Source organism: Excalfactoria chinensis, chromosome 3, assembly GCF_039878825.1.
Source record: "Excalfactoria chinensis isolate bCotChi1 chromosome 3, bCotChi1.hap2, whole genome shotgun sequence".
NCBI classification, from domain to species: Eukaryota; Metazoa; Chordata; class Aves; order Galliformes; family Phasianidae; genus Excalfactoria; species Excalfactoria chinensis.
Window position 1 is genome coordinate 55,583,693 of NC_092827.1, and position 21,167 is coordinate 55,604,859.

Here is a 21,167-nt window from a genome sequence, read left to right on the forward strand (position 1 = left end):
GAACATATTTAATATAGTTTTATTTGACTGTATGTCCTCAGAAAGAAACACACTGAAGAAAACTTCACTTATCATGTTTTTGTACACCTCTAACTCACGTCACCATAGAACTACCTACGATTGTCCTTCTTCCGTACTTTTGATTTTGGTGCTGCAAAACAGAAACAGGAAAAAAACATCAGAAGTGAATTATAAAACACGAGTGCCAGCATCGTCTTAGGTTACGTTGTGGGATCAAAATAGATCCATTAATGTGAAACTTACCATTGGGATTTTCTTGTCTGTAGAAAGCTTTTAACATCTCCACTGCGTCTTTGGCACGATAGCCAGCAATGCACTGTTCAAATTACAATGGTGAGAATCTGAGAATTACACAGTCAATGCTTCCTAATAATGTCTTAAGGAAAGACTAATTGTACTGTCTATTCTGTACTGTACCGTCTATTCTGCTAATTTAACATGTACCTTTAACTACTTGAAGGTCACACAATTTCCTTCCCAGGTTCCTAATATATTTCAAAAATACCACATTGTGGCGCAGTAGAGTATATAATTTCCCTAAGAACTTAGAAGTTACAAGAATGTTCTCCTTTCTTTCCTCTGAACATAGAGAAAAATTAAATGTCACATGCCAGTGTCAGCAAATGAACACGTGCAGTTTGGACTCTACAAACTAATTCAGATGGTAGTCTGACAGAAGGATGCTTAAGATGTTAATAGCAGACTGCCAAAGAGTACCGTCCAGTGAGCAAAATTCCTTGAGCCTTTAGTGTTTACTTACCATGTTGAATTTAATTACTTTTTACATTCACTAAATTATAAATGTTAAGTGCGGAAAAAAAACCTTTAAGAACTCTAGTCAATATTTGGGTATAGCACAGGATAATCTACAATTGTTTATAATGTAATAAATGTAAGGCTATAGTTAATCTCTACATATGCATAGGCACTTAGGTATATAATGCCATTAACCATCTAGAATTAGGTATGCTATACCTCTGTTGAACACTTGTCCAACCTTTCCTAAATGAGGAAGCTGCCTCTTTCTCTCCAGACACTCTGTTCCAATGCTTTAGTAACCTCACTGTTCTTTTATAGTCCAGTGTTTATTTTGAGATTTGAGCTATATGAAGTAGATGTAAGGTAACGCACTTCACCTTATATATGTGTGGACTGAGAATACAAGTGTCATACAGTCACTTCCAATGGTTCAGCCAAATAAACAATAGCCTATTAAATTGCTGTTAGTTGATCTCTGTTATGTGTTTGTACAATATGCAGCTTAAAACAATTTTCCTTCTCTCCCTTTGCAGAGCAGTTACTGTCCTAAGTAGTGCACATCTTTCAGATATATGTATTCCTTACCTCGTACCATGAGTATAATTCCTTCCTTTCCTCTCTGATAGACACTTGGAGATAATTTATGACTGTTATCAGGCTTTCCCTGGGTTTTCTCTAAGGACTTAATTTTTTGTTTTCTTGTTAAGTCAAGTGTACTTGACATCTGTTCATCTTCCACCTGGGTCCCCTTAAACTGATCCATAATGTTCTCAAAGCATAGTAACCAGGCCAGGAACAATATATTAGCTGAAAACAAAGGAAAACATTTTATAGCTTACTTCAAATGGTTCTCCCGTGTCTACGATATCATCAGAGGAGATGCTCAAAACTGAGCCACAACCTCCAAATCGCTCATTTTGACAGCCATACACAACTCGTGGAATTTATGTGAATGAGTTAAGGCAGTAAGTGAAATACAAGCAGGAAGCCAAGTAGCCTGATTCAAGTACTTGTAACATTTTACTAAAATGCTCTTGCACCGTTATTCCCCCCTCCTAAAACCAAAATCTACTTCTGAATAATCTAAGATGCATTGCTCAAGATGTACATTCAGCATTTCTCAGAAGATAAGCACGAATCCTAAAACATATAAAGCCATGTAACACTGTTCAAAACCCAACACTGTACTGAGATCATCCTATGTTATGTACTAACAGATATTTCTAAAGTGTATTTTTATATCCTTGACAGGCAGAGGGAGCCGGGCCTCCCTGGAGGTGTTCAAGGCCAGGTTGGATGGGGCCCTGGGAAGCCTGGTCTAGTATTAAATATGGAGGTTGGCCCTGCCTGTGGGAGTGGAGTTGGAGATTCATGATCCTTGAGGTCCCTTCCAACCCAGGCCATTCTGTGATCCTTAATCACTGTAGTCATACCATTTCTCTTTCACTCTCTCAGTCTTGTTATTTACCATGCACTAAAAGGAGGATGGTACAGACTTCCAAAAAGTAAGATGGTGCCCCCTTGGCTTTGCCTGACAGTGTCAAGCCCTTCTCTGTGGGCTCATTATGAAATGGCTAACACTTTTACTTATAGTTTCCAAGCATAAATATCATGAAAGGATACTCATCAAGCGCAGGGCAGCCGCACACATGATGCAAGGCTCTACCGTTACGTACAATACCGAGTGTGAAAACACTTCCTCGTGATCCTTCTTGTGCTGCTGACACCACTCAAGGACCTGATCAATCGCCACCATTTCTGCATGTCGAGTAGCCTGGGAGATAAAAATAAACGTTTTCTTAAAGTTTGTATAGACACACAGCTTTCAGCATCTCGCTTGTTCAGATGCAACGGAAATACAAAGTCACAAAAGTTATCTTCATTCAAATCAACGATACAGTGGTTTAATTTACGATCTAATTTATCAATAGTGCAATGAATTTCAGTTCTGTGACATATGTAACATAATGCTTTCTTGAGAAGTCTAATTCAAGCACACCACTCTGCTTGTTCAAACTGAAGAAGAGATTTCAGGAGAAAATATTTTCCATTCCTTGCAGCCCAAGCTGAAGAAGAAATCTCCAACCCAGCACTCACAAGATCCACAAGCTCAGACCATTTTTTTCTTTTAGCTGTTTTTAGGCAGCTCTCTGTCACATAAGCACAGCATAAGATGAGACATGAAAGCTCTACTTGCAGTTAAAGGGAGATCCAGACAGAATCACAGAATCACAGAATTGTAGGGGTTGGAAGGGACCTCTAGAGATCATCGAGTCCAACCCCCCTGCCAAAGCAGGCTCCCTACACCACGTCGCACAGGTAGGTGTCCAGGCGGGTCTTGAATATCTCCAGAGAAGGAGACTCCACCACCTCCCTGGGCAGCCTGTTCCAGTGCTCCGTCACCCTTACTGTAAAGAAATTCTTGCGCACATCCGTGAAACTAAGATCAGGAAAATACATCAATGCCACATTGGTTTTTCAGCTCCTGAGCACAAACTGCAAACATAAGCAAGTTACAGCACAGTGTCTGTACAGACACCAACGAGACCATGTCCCTTCACTCAGCAGGCAGCCATTATTTTTTTCCAAGTCAAGAAAACTATGGTAGGGGTTTCTAAAAAAATCATGAAAAATGTGAAAAAACAAACAGTAAATTTTGATTTACTATTTCTCATAACAAGTGGGCACCCAATGAAATTAGCAGGCAGCAAATTTCAAGCAACCAGAAGGAAGTACTCTTTCACCAAGCAAGTAATTGAATTGTGGCACTCGTTGCGACAGGATGCGATGGGAGCCAACAACATAAAAGAGTTCAACAAACGTTTGGACAAATTTGTGGCGGATATTTGCACAGACAGCCATCAGCAGCAATGATCCAGACACAGCCTTGGGCTCTGGAAGTTTCAGAGCTGTTCGCTTCCAGAAGAGGAAAGGATGTGCAAGGAAAGGGTTACCCTTTTCTCAATGCTTGAGTTTCTTCCTTAAGCACTTTACAGAGGTCATTCTTAAAGATAAGATTTGGGGGGGAAAAAAAGACCTGACCTTACAGATCCATCTTAAGGTTTTCTTTTCAATTGAGCTACGACTAGGTAGTGTTTTAATGACGTGCCCTGTGTAAAACAATGTATGAAGAAAGACAACTTTCATTTTGATTCACCAGCTCTGTTTTTAAATTAGTTGTTGTAAAGTCAAGACGACAAAAGCAAGTAAACGTAGAAAGGGGAAAAGAAAACTATTAGAGAGTGGCAGATGGTATTCCAAGGAGGAACTGTTTTTAGCTGATGTCACCAGGTAAAAAGCCCTGAGTTATTAAAAGAGTCCCCCAAGCAGAGCCAAGTGATTGTACAGACAAATGAAGATACCATCAGTACCCTGAAAAGCTCACCTTCTAGAACTCCGACAAGAACTAACAAGTGAGAGCAAAGGAGGCCAGTGCTCACAGTTCTATCTTGTCTTGTGGCTTCATTTAAGAGTGTGAGCAGTTTTTCAATTCCAGTTATCACATACTGGAATGTATGAATATGTGCAAGGTGCCGTGGGCAGACACGTGCTACAATGACCCAACAGAAGATAACAAAGATGAGAAGTCTGCATTTATCAACAAATGACGGAAAGGAAAGAACATTTTAGTGGGAAGCACATGATTGCATCACAAATGTTAAAAAAGACACTAAATAAAAGTTCGGGTTGGGAAGGGTGACATATATTATAAGGAAGAATTTGTAAGGTTGGTCTGAGGCAAGACTGTGAATAAGCAAGCAAATGTGGGAGAGGCCAGAGGGAACGCAGTGCTGGCACCAGCGTGTGAACTTATTGCCAGGCTGCTGAAAACTAGCGTCTTACACAGACATTTGTTGCGCTGTTGCCCAATGAATACAAGTAACGACACGTCTAATTATTTTGAACTGGTGATGCCACAGCCGTGCTCCTAAATAAATAAAATAATAAAAAACCACAAAAACATCATCCAATATCGACACTTTCCAGAAGAATATGATGATCTGGAGTTCTGAAAATCACTCACACAGAGTAAGAAGCAGTATCTCAGATGTCTGTGTGTTGTGCAGTGGATACACAGGGCAGAAACAGTACACAGGGTGACAAGAGACAGACTGCAAAAATCTGAAAGCTTTTAGCAACTTTTGGACAAGATGAGCAGATTAGGAACAGGATGAAAGAAGGCATAAGGAAGACACTGCCTGCACCTAACTGCAGTCCCTTAGAACAGAGGAAGGACTCACACTAGGAGAAAACAGGGAATTCATTTGACGTAAAGCCAAGTAGCCATTTCATTCCTGAAAACAGAAGAACTGTGGGGAAGGACTGCAGACTTAAATGAATACAAAAGTAAGCAAAGAGAAATCAGAGTGGGAAGGGAAATACCTGCCCAGAGAAAACCTATCAGCAGTGATGCTCAAAGATCATTTTTCTTGTATTGTTTTTTTTTTCAGTTGGGACTCGGGCATTAATTGGAGGAATACCTACATAATGTAAGCTACACAAGCTACCAACATGCGATGAGAGACATCACCAAAATAAACAGGGTCAGAGTATCACTGAAGAAGCGGATGGTCTCAGGCACAGGAGTAGGGAGAAAACAGAACACAAAGTATAACAAAGCAGCATTAAAGACAAAAGCAGTTCCAGAGAAAACAGGAATGCTTTATTCCAGGGAGAGTGGGAAATACTGCTGCTAACAATCAAGGCATACTAGAAAGTCCATCTGGAATAAAACATAGTCTGGTTAACTGGATTCATGAAAGCTGAATCAAAGCTGGAATGGATATACAGAAGAATAAGAATGAATGCAAATACAGAGAGTCTTCTGAGAGGCTTGGGGAAAAGAGGGAAAAACAAAAGCCTAAAGAGGGTATGACTTTAAATACATCCAAGCTGTTTAAAACAAAGAACGCTGTTTCAAGCTTAAAGAGGGTAGATTTAAGTTGGATATAAGGAAAAGGTCTTCTACAGTGTGGGTGGTGAGGCACTGTAACAGGTTGAACAGAGAGGTGGTGGTTGCTCTGTCTGTGGAGACTTTCAAGGCAAGGCTGGATCAGGCCCTGGGCAGCCTGATGTAGCTGTGGTGTGCCTGTTTGCTGCAGGGGAGGTGGATTGCATGACTTTTAAAGGTCATCTTCCAGCTCTAAGGATTCTGTGATCCTGTGCTGGTAAACAGATCGTAAAAAGTTTGAACTGGAGGTCCAATGTTTTCTATCCACCTAAGGAACGATGTTCTGGAGAAGCCCTGTGGTATTAGCTGAGATGAGATCTTGTATGTGGAACTTGACAAATCTATGACGTCTGCTGGAACTGCCTCAATGGTTCAAGAGAGATTTTGTTTTTCTCCAGGTTTGTTGCTAAATAATGCCAGCAGAAAATGGAAAGCACCCACCTTTAATAGAGAATCATAGAATTACTCAGGTTGGAGAAGACCTCAAGGATCATCAAGTCCAACCACAGCCTAACCATGGTACTTTAACAACCCTCTGCTAAATCATATCCCTGAGCACCACATCCAGTAAGTGCCTCCTTCAAACTCAAATTTTCTTTCAGACTATATGGAACAAATAACTGTATGATAAGAAATTTGGAAGCACTGAGTATCCAGCATTTCTAATCACTGTGGTACAAATATTAATGAAATTAAGCCTCAAAAGAGTTGAACTGTAAGCTGAATAGAGACACAGAAATGGGCTTCCTTTCAACAGTATGATATTAGCAGCTGGTGGTTTCCAAAATGCAGCTGGAATTGGGCTACTTGGATTTACATACACACCTTCAGGCAGCCCTGATGTTAACATAAGAAAAGGCTGAAAGCTTCCCTAATACTTATATGTTGATCATGATTTTGATACCAGCCTCACCACTTATGTTCTGACCATTTATAAACACATGATTTATACACAGCACTGATATCTCTAGCACAGTTCTCCCTAGAAGTGTTTCTTGCTGATGGTGTTTACACTTGATTTACCAAGAATACCTGCCTTATTTGCCAACAACTTTCTTGAGTTGTATCAAAACTATTTTAATACATTACGGATGTCCTATAACACGAATTAGATTTGTCTTGAGTGGTACATTTTTGAACTTAGAATCACAGAATCCTTAGAGCTGGAAGGGCCCTTTAAAGGTCATCTAATCCACCTCATGTGCAATGATCAGGCACACCACAGCTACATCAGGTTGCCCAGAGCCTGATCCAGCCTCAGCTTGCAAGTCTACAGAGATGGGGCATCAAACACATCTCAGGGCAATCTGTTCCTGTGTCTCACCACCCTCACTGTAGAAGATTTTATCCTTATATGTAACTTAAATCTATCTGCCCTCTGTGAGCTTGAAGCCGTTTCCTCTTGTTCTGTCATCACAGACCCTGCTAAAGAGTCTGTCCCCTTCTTTTCTGTAGCTCCCCTTTAGATACTGAAAGGCCACTATCAGGTCACCTTGGAGCTTTCTTTTCTCCAGGCAGAACAGCCCCAGCTCTCTCAGCCTGTCCCCATAAGAGAGGTGTTCCATTCCATGGATCATTTTTGTGGCCCTTCTCTGTACACACTCCAACAGGTCCATGTCTGTCCTGTATTGAGGGCTCCACATATGAACACAGTGCTCCAGCTGTGGCTTCAACTCAGCCAACTCAAAAGATCCATTTTCACTTTTTATTACTCTTTGAGATTAGATGCGTCAGATACAAATTACAGCTAGATCCTTCACTCAGATCCACTTATACAGATCTTAAAAGATCCCTGTTGACTTTAATGGGCCTCTCAGCACGTGTAACACCTAAGATTAGGGCTAAAATTGAAAGCATCAGGTCTAAAAGTCCTTTTTAGAAGTAACAGCTTTACCAAAGTAATGATTTCAGCAAACGAGACGCAGGGTTTTGTTATCCAGTTTCCTAAGCCCTTGCCTTCTCCCTCATCTTCCAAACTGAGATTTTCATTCGTTTACGGACTCTGTCTGTTTGTGTGGAGATGTTTAGATGGAAGAGGACCAAGTGATTCTATGACTCAATGACGGACCGGAAGGCCCGGCAGCCGCCTCTCCCCTAGCGCCCGCCGAGCTGCCCAGGCCCGCTCGCAACTCGTCTGAAACGCGATCCCGGCGCAGAAGCGCGGTGCTTTCAGCCCTTCCCCGGCTTCGCTCCCCGACCCCCGCCGTGCACGCAGACCGCGGCGCCGGCCACACTCACATTCTTGGTCTCGTTCACCTCGTTTCTGCCCTTCCCGATCGCCTCGCCGTCGTACACCAGCAGGCAGCCGACGGGCACCTCCCCGGCTTCCAGCGCCTCCTGGGCCTGCGGGCGGACACGGCGCGGGGCAGCGTTAGTGCGGGGGCTCGGGACGGCTCTGCCCCACCGCGCGGCCGTCCCGGCTCCCCGCCCGCTCCGACCATGGCGAAGGCCCGCTCCATCCACGCCTCCTCGTCCTCCATGGCGGCCCGGCGGAGCGCGGGCGCTGTTTCCGGGGGGCCGCGCGGGGAGGCACCGCGGGCGGGGCCGCCGAGGGCTCCGCCGGGGGCCGCAGCCACCGCCTCTTCCGCCGACGCAGGGAGGCGAGGGGCGGCCGTGTCGGGCGTGCAGGATGCTCCGGTCGCTCTGGAGTTTCCTCAAGCGGCACAAGAAGAAATGTCTCGTCCTCGGCACCTTTCTCGGCGGTGAGTGCCCGCGGGGCTGCGCGGCAGGGCCGAAGGGACTCTGTGGCGGCGGGGGGAGCCGCGGCCCTCTCTCCCCAAGGGCCCTCTGTTCCCCGAGTGCTGCCCGGCCAGCCCGGGCCCCGCGCTCACGGGGAAACGGTAGACGAGGGATTGTGAGAGCGGCTGCTGGAGCTCTTCTTCTTCCCTCAGAGCTCCGTCTAAGCCACGGGAGTGCGGTCTGGTAGGCTCCTCTTTGGAAGCTATTACAAGATTAGTTCGAACTGGGATTAGATATAAAGGAACACCTCGGACTGGTGTCCTTGTGGCAATAAAGTGCGCGTCCGTGCGGCTGGTAGCACTGTTTTCTTCGCGCAGGTGAGTTGTTTCTCATAAGACACGGCCAAGTCTTTGCACGCTCAGTCATCAGATCTCCATATATTTTATGCAAATGAGACAGAAATAAAGATCGCAGAGTTGCTGAAGAGCGTTTGATTTGCTTGTGCCCACAGGAACTTGTCTGAGCAGTTCAGTGTTCTGAGGGCTGCGGGGTTTCTGCTGTGTGTGTTTTGTCACGCTGTGTTTGTTGCCTTTGATTCAGGTGAGGCCTTTGGGGAGGTGCAGTGGATGTACTTCAGACACCTCAACTATGGCTTCTGCACCCTCCCAGCATGAATTCCTTGTGTGTTTTTCCACAGAGTTCTGATCGGTGCACGATATTAGGTTAGATGGTGTTTACTGTCAAACCTCTTTGCCCATTCCCTGCAGGCTTTCTGATTTCACAAACATAAAGGAAGGTTATGTTTACCTGTTTGAGCCTCCATGTCAGCAGCCCACCGTGGTAAATTAACAAGACATACTTTATCCTGCCAAACTGTAACCTGCCAGCTGTTGTTCCTCCCCTTCAGCTGTCCTTGTGAGAATGGTACACAGACAAATGGGAACAGAAAGCATGGGTTCTCCAGCTCCAGCTGGAAGTGTGGATTGATGTCTGACTAGGAAAGCAGGTATGGTAGAGCTGATGGTTCTCAGTAGTCCTGAAAGCCTGAATTCATGCCGTGTAAACGACCCTTTGCTATTCTGGGACCCATCCTGGTACCACCAAACTCTCAGGTTTGTCCTGATGGTTCATATACAGTTTAGCACCGCTTTCACTGAAATGCTGTTGACTGGATGAAGTATCTTATAGCAAAAACAAAAACAACAAACTGACTGAAAATCTGCCTGCTGGTTAAATGTTAGAGACTGGAATCTATGTCTTTTCTTAAGAGCTGCAGTTGCTGGGAAGGCAGAAGTAACAAGGGAAAAAGCCTAAGGATTTTAAGTCTTTGGCTCATGGGTGGAGTGGTGTGAGTATTTAATTATTCATTAGACAGTACAGAAGAGTCCCTGCGTTATTACTGGTGCAACGTTTTGTCAGTGGGTTACTGAAGAGCCAAGAGTTGGTACTTGTGCCTCTGCGTACTGAGGCAAATTCCTTGTGTGTTATTGGTGGGTATCACTCCTGATGCAACTTTTGTGAGTCCCTGCACTCTGTCTTAGAAGTAGAAAAATCTTTTTGCAAAAGCCATGAGATTAAGTGCTCAAATTGATAGAAAGGCAACTGAAATATGTGTATTTTTCCCTTTTGTTGAGAGCACCTCAACTTAGGAAAGACATTATAGGAACCCATTCTTTAAGCATCTGGTGTTTTAGCAATATAAAGTAAATTGACTTCAATCTCTTGAAGTAAGCAAAGACCAGGGTTCAAGGATCAAACCCATGAGAAATGTTATTTAAAGCAGAGGGAAAGAGCTCACGTGTCTCAGCTGTGAGGACATTTTGCATCTATTCTTACTGGTCAAGTAGATTTAAAGTGGCTTTTATATCAGTGCAATGATATAAATGCAGGTTGTGTTGGATATTACGAAATGCTTCGCTGTCGCCATTATCTCAGTGTTGTAGAAAAGCAAGTTCAGGATGTGTTTGAAATGTGCAGTTCTGATTTCAACAGTGAATTAATTGTTACTCAATTTCATCTGTTGCAATCTTCAGCTTGCAGAAGGAACATTTTGGTTCAGAAGTCTGTGTTCTTACCTGCGATGGTTGTGTTGGTTTGTGAGTGAGAGCAAAGGCATTCAGTGAGTTCTAGTAGAAGATTGTGGTGTCAACAGGGTAAGGCTTTGGTGCTTACCTATTTTTAAAGTACTTTTTAACCGTAACAGGATGATTGTATGTCAGCTGATGTGTGGTTTATTTGGATGTAAGAACAAATCATGACACGTGGAGCTGTTGGTATTCTGGAAGGATGCAGACTTGTCTATGTCGGCTCCACTTCTACATAATGAAATTCTTGAAGGTATTTTTTTATTAATGTTTTTTGAGGGAAGTGTCACAGCGGGGTAAAAATCGCATTGAGTTGTAAGGAGATCTCCTGAAACTTGATGCCTCCTGGTTACTAGTTGCACCTATGAAGAAAGAATCATAGAATGGCCTGGGTTGGAAAGGACCACAATGATCATCCAGTTTCAACCCCCCCTGCTGTGTGCAGGGTCACCAACCAGCAGACCAGGCTGCCCAGAGCCACATCCAGCCTGGAGGGGAAAACAAGGAAAAGGCTTAAGGAGAAAGTCATTACTTAGGTGATGTGAAAAACCTCCAACTGGTTTGAAATTGCTGTTGTGAATGTGTAAGAGCCTGTGGATTTTGTTAGCTATTTCCATTACTTCTATCTAGGTGGGAAGAAACTATCCAGCAGTGATAAACTGGAGCATGTTTTTCTCAGTTCTCTGACTGATAAAGAACTTCTGCAGGAAATAGATATTATAGGCCCCAGAAATTTCATGTGTTGTAGGACAACCATTGTATGTGTTTGGCTTTGTAGACCAATTATAGAGCAGTAGGAAACGTAGTTCAAGATCCTTGCTGACATTCCTATACCTGAGTGTCCAGGTGTCAGCGGCTGTAATCCTTCTTTGTACCACTAATCTGCTTCTGAACCTGTGTGCTTCAGAAATGCTGAACTACATTAGTGAAGGTGGCGATAGGTTTACACAGAAATTATCCCTTAGGCAGTGTCATTATTGCTGAATTTTCTTAATACCTGGTTTTGTATGGGGCACGTGGGGAAGGTAATGTATGAAGATCTGTCTGTACCTTGGCTTACGTTTTATGCATCGCATTCTTAAAGGTGAAGCTGGACTGCACAATATCAGCTAGTGATGGGTCAAAGTTACACCTTTGTTTGGAGGAGGAAGGAAGGAATTGAACTCCTGATGTATGACCCTGCTCAATCGCCTTGAAGGCCGAATGGCTGCGAATGCAACTTTGCACCCTCATGAGACACATGGCAGTTTAGTTCAGAGTGCCCAACTGTTAGGCAATGAGCTCCCTCCATCTTAATTACAAAGGTGCTGCTCCAGCATATCGCTAAGGTGCCTGCATGTGATTTTTCTTGTTTCCTTCTCATAGTTTCATGACTACCTTGCCATGTGCACATGTGGAAAGAGCTTTTTTTTTAAACCTAGGTGACATTTCTGCCACAAAACCTGGAGTTAAATGGTTAATTTTGGGGGGGGGGAGGGATGGAAATGAAACAAAGTTATATATGTGATGGAATTAAATATGGTTGGAAGAATCTTGTGTTCAAAAACTATTTGTTTAGACTAATAAAGTTAATTGCTGCCATTGCAGTAGGCTGACAACAGTAATATCAGTACCCCTGTGTCTGTGTTCTAAATACGTACTCTTGAAAGGAATTATGTTTTAAAGCAAAATTATTGTTGTTTATTAAGTCTCATTTAGGTTAAGAGTTTACAGTGGCAAAACTGCATTTTATGTTGAGGAAGCTGCAATGTTGAAGTTTGCTTCTGATAGGCTGCTTCATGGCAAGTGCTGAGTCTGCCAGAAGGTCGAAGCAGGAGAGCTTGGCTTCCACTTATTTCCCAGAAGTCTCATAAAATAAAATAAATGGAAGTGATTATGATTGTTCCAAACTGGCTGGTTTGCAATTGTACATTGGGAAACACGCTGCCAGTGTGAATAACCCAATGATTCTTTTTGGTGACCGTAAATATTAGGGCACAAAGTTGACAAACCTTTTAAAATAGTGACAATAGTTTTGGATAATATACTGAAATGTTTTAATGACCTAAAAATGGAACTGGATTCAAAATTGGAGCAGTGATGTTATTTGCTAATTAATATTAAAATACTTGAGACCCACGTATCTACTCTCAAATCACTTTATACCTTTATGGTTTTAAACCAATGAAAGAAGCTGAAAGGGGCTTTGCTCACATTTTGAAAGCAGTTTGTAATCTGCAAATCTCTCTCCAGGGGTCTATTTACTGGGAAAATATGGGCAGAAGAAAATCAGAGAAATCCAAGAACGAGAGGCAGCTGAATACATTGCCCAGGCACGAAGGCAGTATCATTTCGAGAGTAATCAGAGGACATGCAATATGACAGGTAAGATAAGGAAAAGGTTTATGTTCTTGAGAAGTGGGATTATTTGGGGATTTATACCACATATTGACGGGGATTAAGAAGAACAAGAAAGGAAGGTGAATTCAAAGTCCTAAATAAGTATTAGTGTATAAATGTAGTCATTTTACGCCTTCTGACTAAATCTGAGGAACAGAGGATGGAAGAGGTCTCAAGGGGTCATCCTAATCCTTGGTTTGAATATACTCATCCTTTATGTAACCTGTATGATTTATCAGTTTGAGACCCCTTTTTTGTGTTGCCCTCAATGTGTGAAGCAGCACCCAGAATTTACTGCAGGGTTAATTCCCTTATTCATTGTAGCACGTGGCTAGTAAACCACATGGATCTCAGAGAGTAATCTGCATTTGCAAATAAGCAGCATACCTTTGTGTTAATTCCCTGCACTTCAACAACTGAGAGGTACCAAAAATGGCAGTGATTTTATCCTAGCAGTCTCTGGATTTGGGGAGGACGTAAGTCTGAACACAAACCTTTCAGAACTATTTCTGTACCACAGATTGGGCAGTGTTTTCTTCTCCTCTCGAAATTCCTAGCAATTTATTAAGTGACTGCAAATGGCTTCTGTGCACTTTGTTTACTCTGAGCAATTTGTATTTCTTCATTATCTTTTTCCATTTGGTATTGACTGCTGGTATTGACTACCGCAAAGACTAAGCTTTGATTTGCCATTAATTGTACAAAGTATGTTCTGTGCGGCAGCATGCATTTTTGCCAAGATTTTTTCATATTTTGTTTGTGGTGCTTGTCGTGTTCTGCAAATGCTTTTGTTTTCCATTTCTTGTTACCATCATGTAGCAGTAGATTAGGCCTTGGTTGTTTTGGAAGTCAGACATTTTCTCCCACCAGCTTTCCTTTATTTAAAATGTACCTTTCCTTAGTTCTCTTCCTATGGGGGGGGTGGAGGAAACAAAAGCAAGCAAACAAACAAAATCCTCAGACTTTGTCTTCCTATGTGGAGAAATACAACAGTGTGGATTTTCACTGATTGTTCTTCTGGGGAGTTGAAGGCGTGTGTACACATACTGCAGGATGTGAGCAGGTCTCTGCAGACAGAGCTGGGAATAGCCATGTAGCTGCATAAGGGCAGCATTGCACCCAAACTGGTAGGAGGTGTGCAGGGCAACTCCGGGAGTTCCTAGGTTGCTTGTCCTCCCAGCTTTGCACGTAGAGCAAATAGGATCAATGCAGTATAGCAGTTGTCGAGTGAGAGTGGGGTATGGATCACTTATACTCTACATTGAAAAGTTCTGGTTTATCTTTTTGTGCTTTCTTTTAATAACAGTGCTGTCAATGCTCCCTACGTTGAGGGATGCCTTAATGCATCAGTTAAATTCCGAGAGTCTCACATCTCTTCTTAAAAATAGGTAAGATTATTTCATTATGCTAAAGATAACTTGTTCGGATATATGCATACGTTTCAAATTATGTAGTTATAATGTAGAGAGTGAGCAGGATTTCTGTTCTGTGTCCCGTTGAATCTCTAGTCTTAAGGTATTTTCAGATCGTTATATAAAGAGTTTGTCATGTTGGATGTAGTTGGATAGGTATGGCAAGCATCCTCCAAACTTCACAGGAGATAGTTACCACTTGCAGATGTTTCAGTGAGAGCCATGATTTTTGTTAAAATGCTCTGTTTAGGGGAAGATTAGATCCTCTGAGTACTTTGCCTTAAATAGAGCATTGCAACTGTGTTGTTTTTATTTGGTAAAATGTTTATGTCACCTTATTGAGAGCAGACATGATTGGTAGTGGAAGGTATCTGAACTGATTTTATAGATGGAAGTGAGTTATAAGAAGTTACAGAGGCATGTCATACCTTAAGACAAATTTCTCCTTGTCAGAAAACACCTTTGTTTTCATTATAACTGTAAGAAGAAATGGCATGTAAAATAAAGTGCATCATAGCATACCTTAAAGTATAGCCAGTGTCTCCTATTTGTTTAAAGGAATTGGAGCAGTTTATGTATACAGAAGCAGACCTCTGAATTCCAATAATCCCATCAGAAATGATGATGGGACTTCTTGATACTTATGTTACGCATTTCTGATAACAAACAAACATATATATGTGCGTGTGTGTGTGTGTGTTTAAAATATTGGTTACATGCAGCTGAGACCATGAGTATATATTTTTTTTCTATTTTAAATTTACCTCTTCTTTCTGGAGTTGTAGATTCAAGAGTTTATAATACCCGTTTGTTTGTATTATTTAATGGCAGTGAAAAAAATTGTGTCATTGATAAAGTGGTCAAACTGATGGCAAAGTACGCGTGCTTCAGAAAGATAAAAGCATTGCTTAATGGTTAACTGGGCCTGTGAAGAGTATGTATCTGTATTAACTAGATTATTGTAAAACCTAAGAGCAGGTTAATCTGTAGTGTGTGTGCTAAATAGTTAAGTGTTACTTCTGATACCAAGAGATTCCCTGAAGTTACTTCTACAAATTGATTCCTCCCCAGTAGAGATACCATTGACATTTTTTACTGGCACTGGTTAACATAAAAGAATGGCTGAATAAACCTCTTGGGTGGTTAGCTTTCTCTTATGTCTGCTATTGTATTGCTAAAATCTTGCCTGTTTACTAGTCCTAAATACGTCATAGTTCCAGCCCTGGCAGGCCAAGGGGCAACTGCTGCCCTTGAGTGAGGGGAGGGGTGTCCTGCACTGCTCTTTGCTGTGTGGCTTCACCTCCAGCCCTGGGTGCAGGTTTGGGTGCCGCAGTATGAGGTCATCAAACGGTTAGAGCATCCAGGGGAGGGCTACAAAGATGGTGAGGAGTCTGGAGGGCTGAGTGTATGAGGAGTGGCTGAGGTCCCTTGGTTGGTACAGCCCAGAGCAGAGGAACTGAGGGGAGCCCTCATGGTGGCTGCAGCTCCTCACAGGGGAGGCAGCACTGAGCTCTGCTCTCTGTGACAGCAACGGGGCCCAAGGGAATGGCATGGAGCTGTGATGGTGGGGGGGGGACAGGTTGGGTGTCAGGAAAAGGTTCTTTACCAGAGAGTGGTAGGCATGGAACAGGCTGCCCAGGGCAGTGGTCATGGCCCCAAGTTTGGATGGTCCTGTGTAGAGCCAGGGGTTGGACTCAGTAATCCTTGTGGGTCCCTGCCAGGTTGGGGTGTTCTGTAATTCTGTACCATCTGTGTTCTTGCTTTTTGTCTACAGAATTTATATATCTTAGAAATTAGACAGACGAGAAGGTAAATATATTTAAACAGAAGAAAAACCCTTGAGTTTATGGCATTTATGTGGGTAACATTCTTTTCCACAAATGGTCATGATCATTTTGTTTTTAGATAATCAAGTCAGTATTTTAAAACCAAGTCAGACAATGGTAAATCTCCCAAACAAGTAGGACAGAAATTCTGATCCTTTGCTTATTATGCACAGGTGGGTACAGAAAGCCCTACCAAACTGAGTCTGTGTTAAATATATGCATTCAAGGTCCTAGGGTAGGAAAAACTACTTTGCATACAATCCGTGGGTTTTTTCTGACTGCTTAGTGTAGGAACTCAAAAGTGATCATATAACTGTAATTGACAACAATAAATACTGTATTTAAACATTTAAATTTGCATATCTTTTCTGTGATTTCATGGTGCGTTGCTTATATACTGTTTTCTTGAATGAAGTAAATCACTGTAGATGTAAATCTGATGTAATTATAACAGTTAAACAAATTTGCCTTGGAACGCTGAAGTTTTATTTAATGTGTTTATTAATTTTCAAGGAAAATATACAATACTTGATGTCTCAATCTGTTTTTCCCCACAGGCCAGCAAACAAGTTAGAAATATGGGAGGATTTAAAGATAATAAGTAAGTGTAAATGAATAATTCCATCTACGTAATATTTAGTTTAAATTTTAAAATGATTTTCATACCATTCATATCAGAATCTGACAGCACTGTTCCAGGGTACACCTTCTGGAGCAATTCCTATAGTTATATGAGACTTTTGGGCACTGGAACAGGCTCCACAGAGAAGTGGTCACAACGAGAAGCCTGAGTTTAAGAAGCATTTGCACAGTGCTCTCAGATCTGTACTTTTATTTATAGGTGATCCTTTGTGAGGCAGGGAGTTTGATCTCCATGTGTCCCTTACTACGCAGAACATTCTGTGATCCTATGGTTTAAATGGGGCAATACTTCAGCAGTTGCTCTTGCACATATTAGACTCATGGTAATTTAGGGCATGTTTTATGAAAATATGTGTTGAGACAACCAATGAGAGAAATTGCTGTGTGTTTAAAAATCATCTGTACTTCTGGAATCTTGGGAACACTTTCCTGTCTTGACTCACCTTTATTTCCCTGACTTTGAAATTCCTTTGTTGTCTCTCCTCAAGGTTTCACAAGAAGCATTGTAGCTGTCTATAGCACCTGTATGCTAGTAGTTCTTTTGCGAGTCCAATTAAATATTATTGGCGGGTACATCTACCTAGATAATGCTGCAGTCTGCAAGAATGGCACAGTAAGTTTCTTGTTAAAGGTTAAAAAATCATATTCTTGGGAGTGAAAGAATAAGTTAGTGAGAGATGGAGAGGAGTAGCTCAGCACTACCTGAGAACAAGTGTTCTGTAAGAGGGGGAGACATGAAGGCATTACTGATAGTGAGGTTTGTTGGTATTTTATCACAGTCTCTTAATTTAGATTATTTGTTGATAATATTGCTTAACAAAATACTAGCAATATTGAGTAGTACTTTCTGTCTGCATTTGTATTGCTTTAAGACAGCCGCTTCAATCTGAGCATCAAACTTAACATGATTTCTTTGCTTTCTTTAGTCTTTTATGTAACATTAATATTGTGCAAATTATCCAAGATGTATATGCAGATACATACATAAATGCTTAGTTTTTACTAGCTTGTTCATTGATCTCCTCAGTTAAATTCTCTTAGGGTTAAAGGAAAATGAAATATTGACTGGTTGGACTGGTTGATTTTTTTAACTGTAGAAGGCCATCTACCTAAGTATCTGTTGATGAGGTAGAAGCTTGTTTTTTGTTTATCTGGTGTATTTATCGCTCAATAATAATACATTCCAGAATAACTAAATACCTAGAGTAAGATCTGCAAATTGTTGAACAGCTCACCCAAAAATAATGAGTGCAAACTTGTATTAGTTGGTACATGCTCCTCTCTGATCACTCTTGCTGGGAGTCAAGGGACAGCACGTCAAGGCAGGTCTGAAGGGTCTAGAAAAGCTTCTGTTAGGGAAGCCAAAGATGATAGAGGTCAGGTTTGCATTTTGTAAAGTCTGAAAAGGCTTTTTTGGGCAAGAGGTTCTGGAGTAGAAATGTTCTCTTTCTGATGTTTTTCCAGTAGAGGAGTGGGTTGACAGAATTAGCTGTGAGGAACTTTGCTGGAACAGATAGACTTCGATTCCCCAAAGCTTTGTTTTTATCGAGGGATTTCTCCGGTTTCTGCTAGGGTTGAGCATAAATATCCTGTTTCAGCAGGTTTAATTTTTAGGGTGGGAGCTTTTATCTCCCAGTTCAACTGAGACAAGTTGTAAGTACAGGTGTCCTGCTGTTCCTCATAGCCCACTTAAGTTTAAGGAGAATACTGGTAGGAACACATGATAGGAAGGATGACCAGAGCAAGCTGTGAAGTGCTGAAGGGGAGGTATGATTTATTTTTGAGGTCCTCTCTCAGTTTTTCTTTATGGAAATTTTTCATCTCCATATTCTGTATTTTCCAGTACTCCGATACAGAGGAAACCTCTCCTCAGCAGATAACTACCAAGTGTAGGTATTTTGCAGACCTGCACTGAGAGTGGTCTCTGGAGTGGACTCTGTCTGCTGTAGGGTATTATAGAGATGAAGGAAAATGTTTGCTACCTGTTTGAAATGATTTTTGTGTTGTCTGTTATTGTTTCACAGAACTTTTTCCTTTTCCCCCACAGACACCACTGGCTCCCCCTGAGGTTCAACAGCAATATTTATCAAGTATCCAGCACCTGTTAGGAGATGGTATGATACTTTTTATAAACCAACTTCACTTACAAAATGCCCCTTTTCTCTAGACGTGAGCAAATCGTTAGAATAACTTTGACACTTTTCTTGTTCTAGGACTGACTGAGTTAATAACTATCGTTAAACAAGCCGTGCATAAAGTTTTTGGAAGGTAAGAGTTCCATATTTCCTAGTGGTGAGCTTTTAGTCTTTACTGTGATGACTGTTCCCACAGCAGTGAGTTTTACTAGAATTTAAAAACTAAAACTACCTGCATACTGACTTATTCCAAGACAAAGCTTTTGGTAGGCTTGGGATCCTCTGTGAGCATATTGTCACTAAATAAACACTACACAATTACAATGTTGACTGCAGAATTAATAGCCTTCCTGCCTTTTCAGCATTTCCCTTAAGCATGCCCTGTCTCTTCTGGAGCTGGAACAGAAACTAAAAGAAATCAGGAAAGTAGTGGAAAATAAAGATTCAGATCAAGTTGCACCTTATTCTCCCTTATGTCATTATCTGATGCCAGATGAAGAAAACCCCCTCGCTACCCAGGTACTTGTTTTATTTATTTCATCTAACTTTTGGAGAGGGAGGAGGGCATAACTGTACTCTAGTTGCATTGTGGTAACTGAATCTTTGATTGAGTACCTCTTTCCTTTACACATTAAGTATCCTTCTCTTTGACCTAGGATGAGGAAAGTTGGACCTTCTTCACACTTGATTGAAAATAACTTATCAGCTTTGAACTCAGAAACACAGCCATGTTAGTGCTTTTAGCCCATGATTGATGCCTTAGCGTAGTGCTGCTTAACTTAGTCCTAAGCTGAAATGCATTACCTTTTACTTGTGCACCAGCAAAGAGCCTGAACAATTGTAGCATCTCTGAAAGAGATGCAGTGTTGGAAAAAGTGATGGTGTGCCAAAGTCTTTTTGTTCATTTGAGATGGAAAATGAACAGGAATCAAGAGCAAGGTGTATCTTATCTCACTGGTAACATCTCCCCCTGTACTCAGCTCTGGTGAGGCTGCATCTCAAGTATTGTGTTCAGTTTGGGGCTCCACACTACAAGAAAGACATCAAGGCTCTGGAACATGTCCAGAGAAGGGCAACAAAACTGATGAGGGGTCAGGAGCACAAGTCTTATGAGGAGCGGCTGAGGGAGCTGAGATTGTTTAGTCTGGAGAAGAGGAGGCTCTGGGAGATCTCACTGCAATCTACAACTTCCTGAAGGGAGGTTGTGATGAGGAGGGGCTTGGCCTCTTCTCCCAGGCAACAAACAGGACTCGAGGAAATGGCCTCAAGTGGTACCAGAGGAGGTTTAGACTAGACATTAGAAAGAACTTAGTTTCTCTGAGTGGTCAGGCGCTGGAATGGCTGCCCAGGGAGGTGGTGGAGTTGCCGTCCCTGGCAGTGTTCAAAAGGCATCTGGATAGGGAGCTCCAAGATATGGTTTAGTGGTTTGTTGTAGCTACGGTAATGGGAGGACAGTTGGACTAGATGATCTTGTAGGTCCTTTCCAACCTTGTGATTCTATGATTCTGTGATTTAAGTAATTTCCCAGATTTTCTGATGATATTTGACTCCAGCCATATCACAGGTTGGTGAAAACTGGTTCTCAGCTTGATATTATGCTGGTGTGAAGAAGAAACTGAGGTTTCCTTGTGTGACCCCATGCATTTATCTCTTACAGTTCAGCTAACATGCAGTGTTTATTTCAGCTGCTTGATTAGTCTGGTATTTTCTGCTAGTATTTTTTAAATAAATTAAAAAACAAACAAAGAGTAAAATAAAAAGCCACGCTCTAAACCAGTAACCAGTTACAAGACACACACACAGATTTAAAGGAATCAGATTTACTATGATAAATTGTTTGTATTAAATAGGAGTCTTAACACTCATCTTGACTTAGTTCCATGACACAAAACTATTTGCACCCTTACTTTTATAATCCTTATGGATTTCTCACTAAATGGCATCTGTCTTGGTTTTTTTCTAGGCTTGTGGACTCACAGAAAGAGACACAGCTACAATTAAATTACTTAATGAAACTAGAGATATGCTGGAAAGGTATGCAGAAAATATTCATATCGAACTCCTTACAGCTACAGTTTATGCAAGACAATTAGTCTTATATAGAAAGTGATGAACTTTCATTTGCTAAATGTGACCATTCAGCCACTGAGCTGCATTAAATTTTTATATTCCATAATTAAAGGCTAGGATTACCAAAATTTGAGTGCTTTGAAACTCATAAGAAATATTCTTGCCTTAATAATACAGCTAGAACTGTGGATCTTCCTCACATTTTCTTA

The 21,167-nt window shown here is 41.6% G+C and overlaps 2 protein-coding genes across 2 annotated transcripts in view; one reads left to right on the plus strand and one right to left on the minus strand.

The window, feature by feature from the left end:
- ADAT2 (adenosine deaminase tRNA specific 2) lies at window positions 1-8,311 on the minus strand. The gene is made up of 6 exons (XM_072331987.1): window positions 8,170-8,311; window positions 7,970-8,074; window positions 2,404-2,554; window positions 1,620-1,726; window positions 265-337; window positions 1-151 (listed from the first exon to the last, which is right to left on the minus strand). The coding sequence occupies exons 1-6, from the start codon at window positions 8,209-8,211 to the stop codon at window positions 111-113; spliced, it is 519 nt and encodes a 172-aa protein (XP_072188088.1). The 5' UTR covers window positions 8,212-8,311; the 3' UTR covers window positions 1-110.
- Window positions 8,285-21,167, plus strand: part of PEX3 (peroxisomal biogenesis factor 3) — a 15,948-nt gene continuing 3,065 nt past the window's right edge. Inside the window, exons 1-9 of the mRNA XM_072331986.1 lie at window positions 8,285-8,433; window positions 12,727-12,858; window positions 14,180-14,261; window positions 16,669-16,712; window positions 17,242-17,366; window positions 18,801-18,867; window positions 18,967-19,021; window positions 19,251-19,407; window positions 20,852-20,922. Coding sequence (XP_072188087.1) covers window positions 8,361-8,433; window positions 12,727-12,858; window positions 14,180-14,261; window positions 16,669-16,712; window positions 17,242-17,366; window positions 18,801-18,867; window positions 18,967-19,021; window positions 19,251-19,407; window positions 20,852-20,922 — 806 coding nt within the window. The 5' untranslated portion in view covers window positions 8,285-8,360. The remainder of the gene's footprint in view (window positions 8,434-12,726; window positions 12,859-14,179; window positions 14,262-16,668; window positions 16,713-17,241; window positions 17,367-18,800; window positions 18,868-18,966; window positions 19,022-19,250; window positions 19,408-20,851; window positions 20,923-21,167) is intronic.

Bases quoted from the DNA above. Each gene is read 5' to 3' on its own strand.
- ADAT2 (XM_072331987.1), bottom strand. From the start codon at position 8,211: ATGGAGGACGAGGAGGCGTGGATGGAGCGGGCCTTCGCCATG. The intron at 8,075-8,169 runs GTCGGAGCGGGC...GTCCGCCCGCAG, and splicing joins TGGAGCGGGCCTTCGCCATG to GCCCAGGAGGCGCTGGAAGC. The intron at 152-264 runs GTAAGTTTCACA...TCTGTTTTGCAG, and splicing joins CAGACAAGAAAATCCCAATG to CACCAAAATCAAAAGTACGG.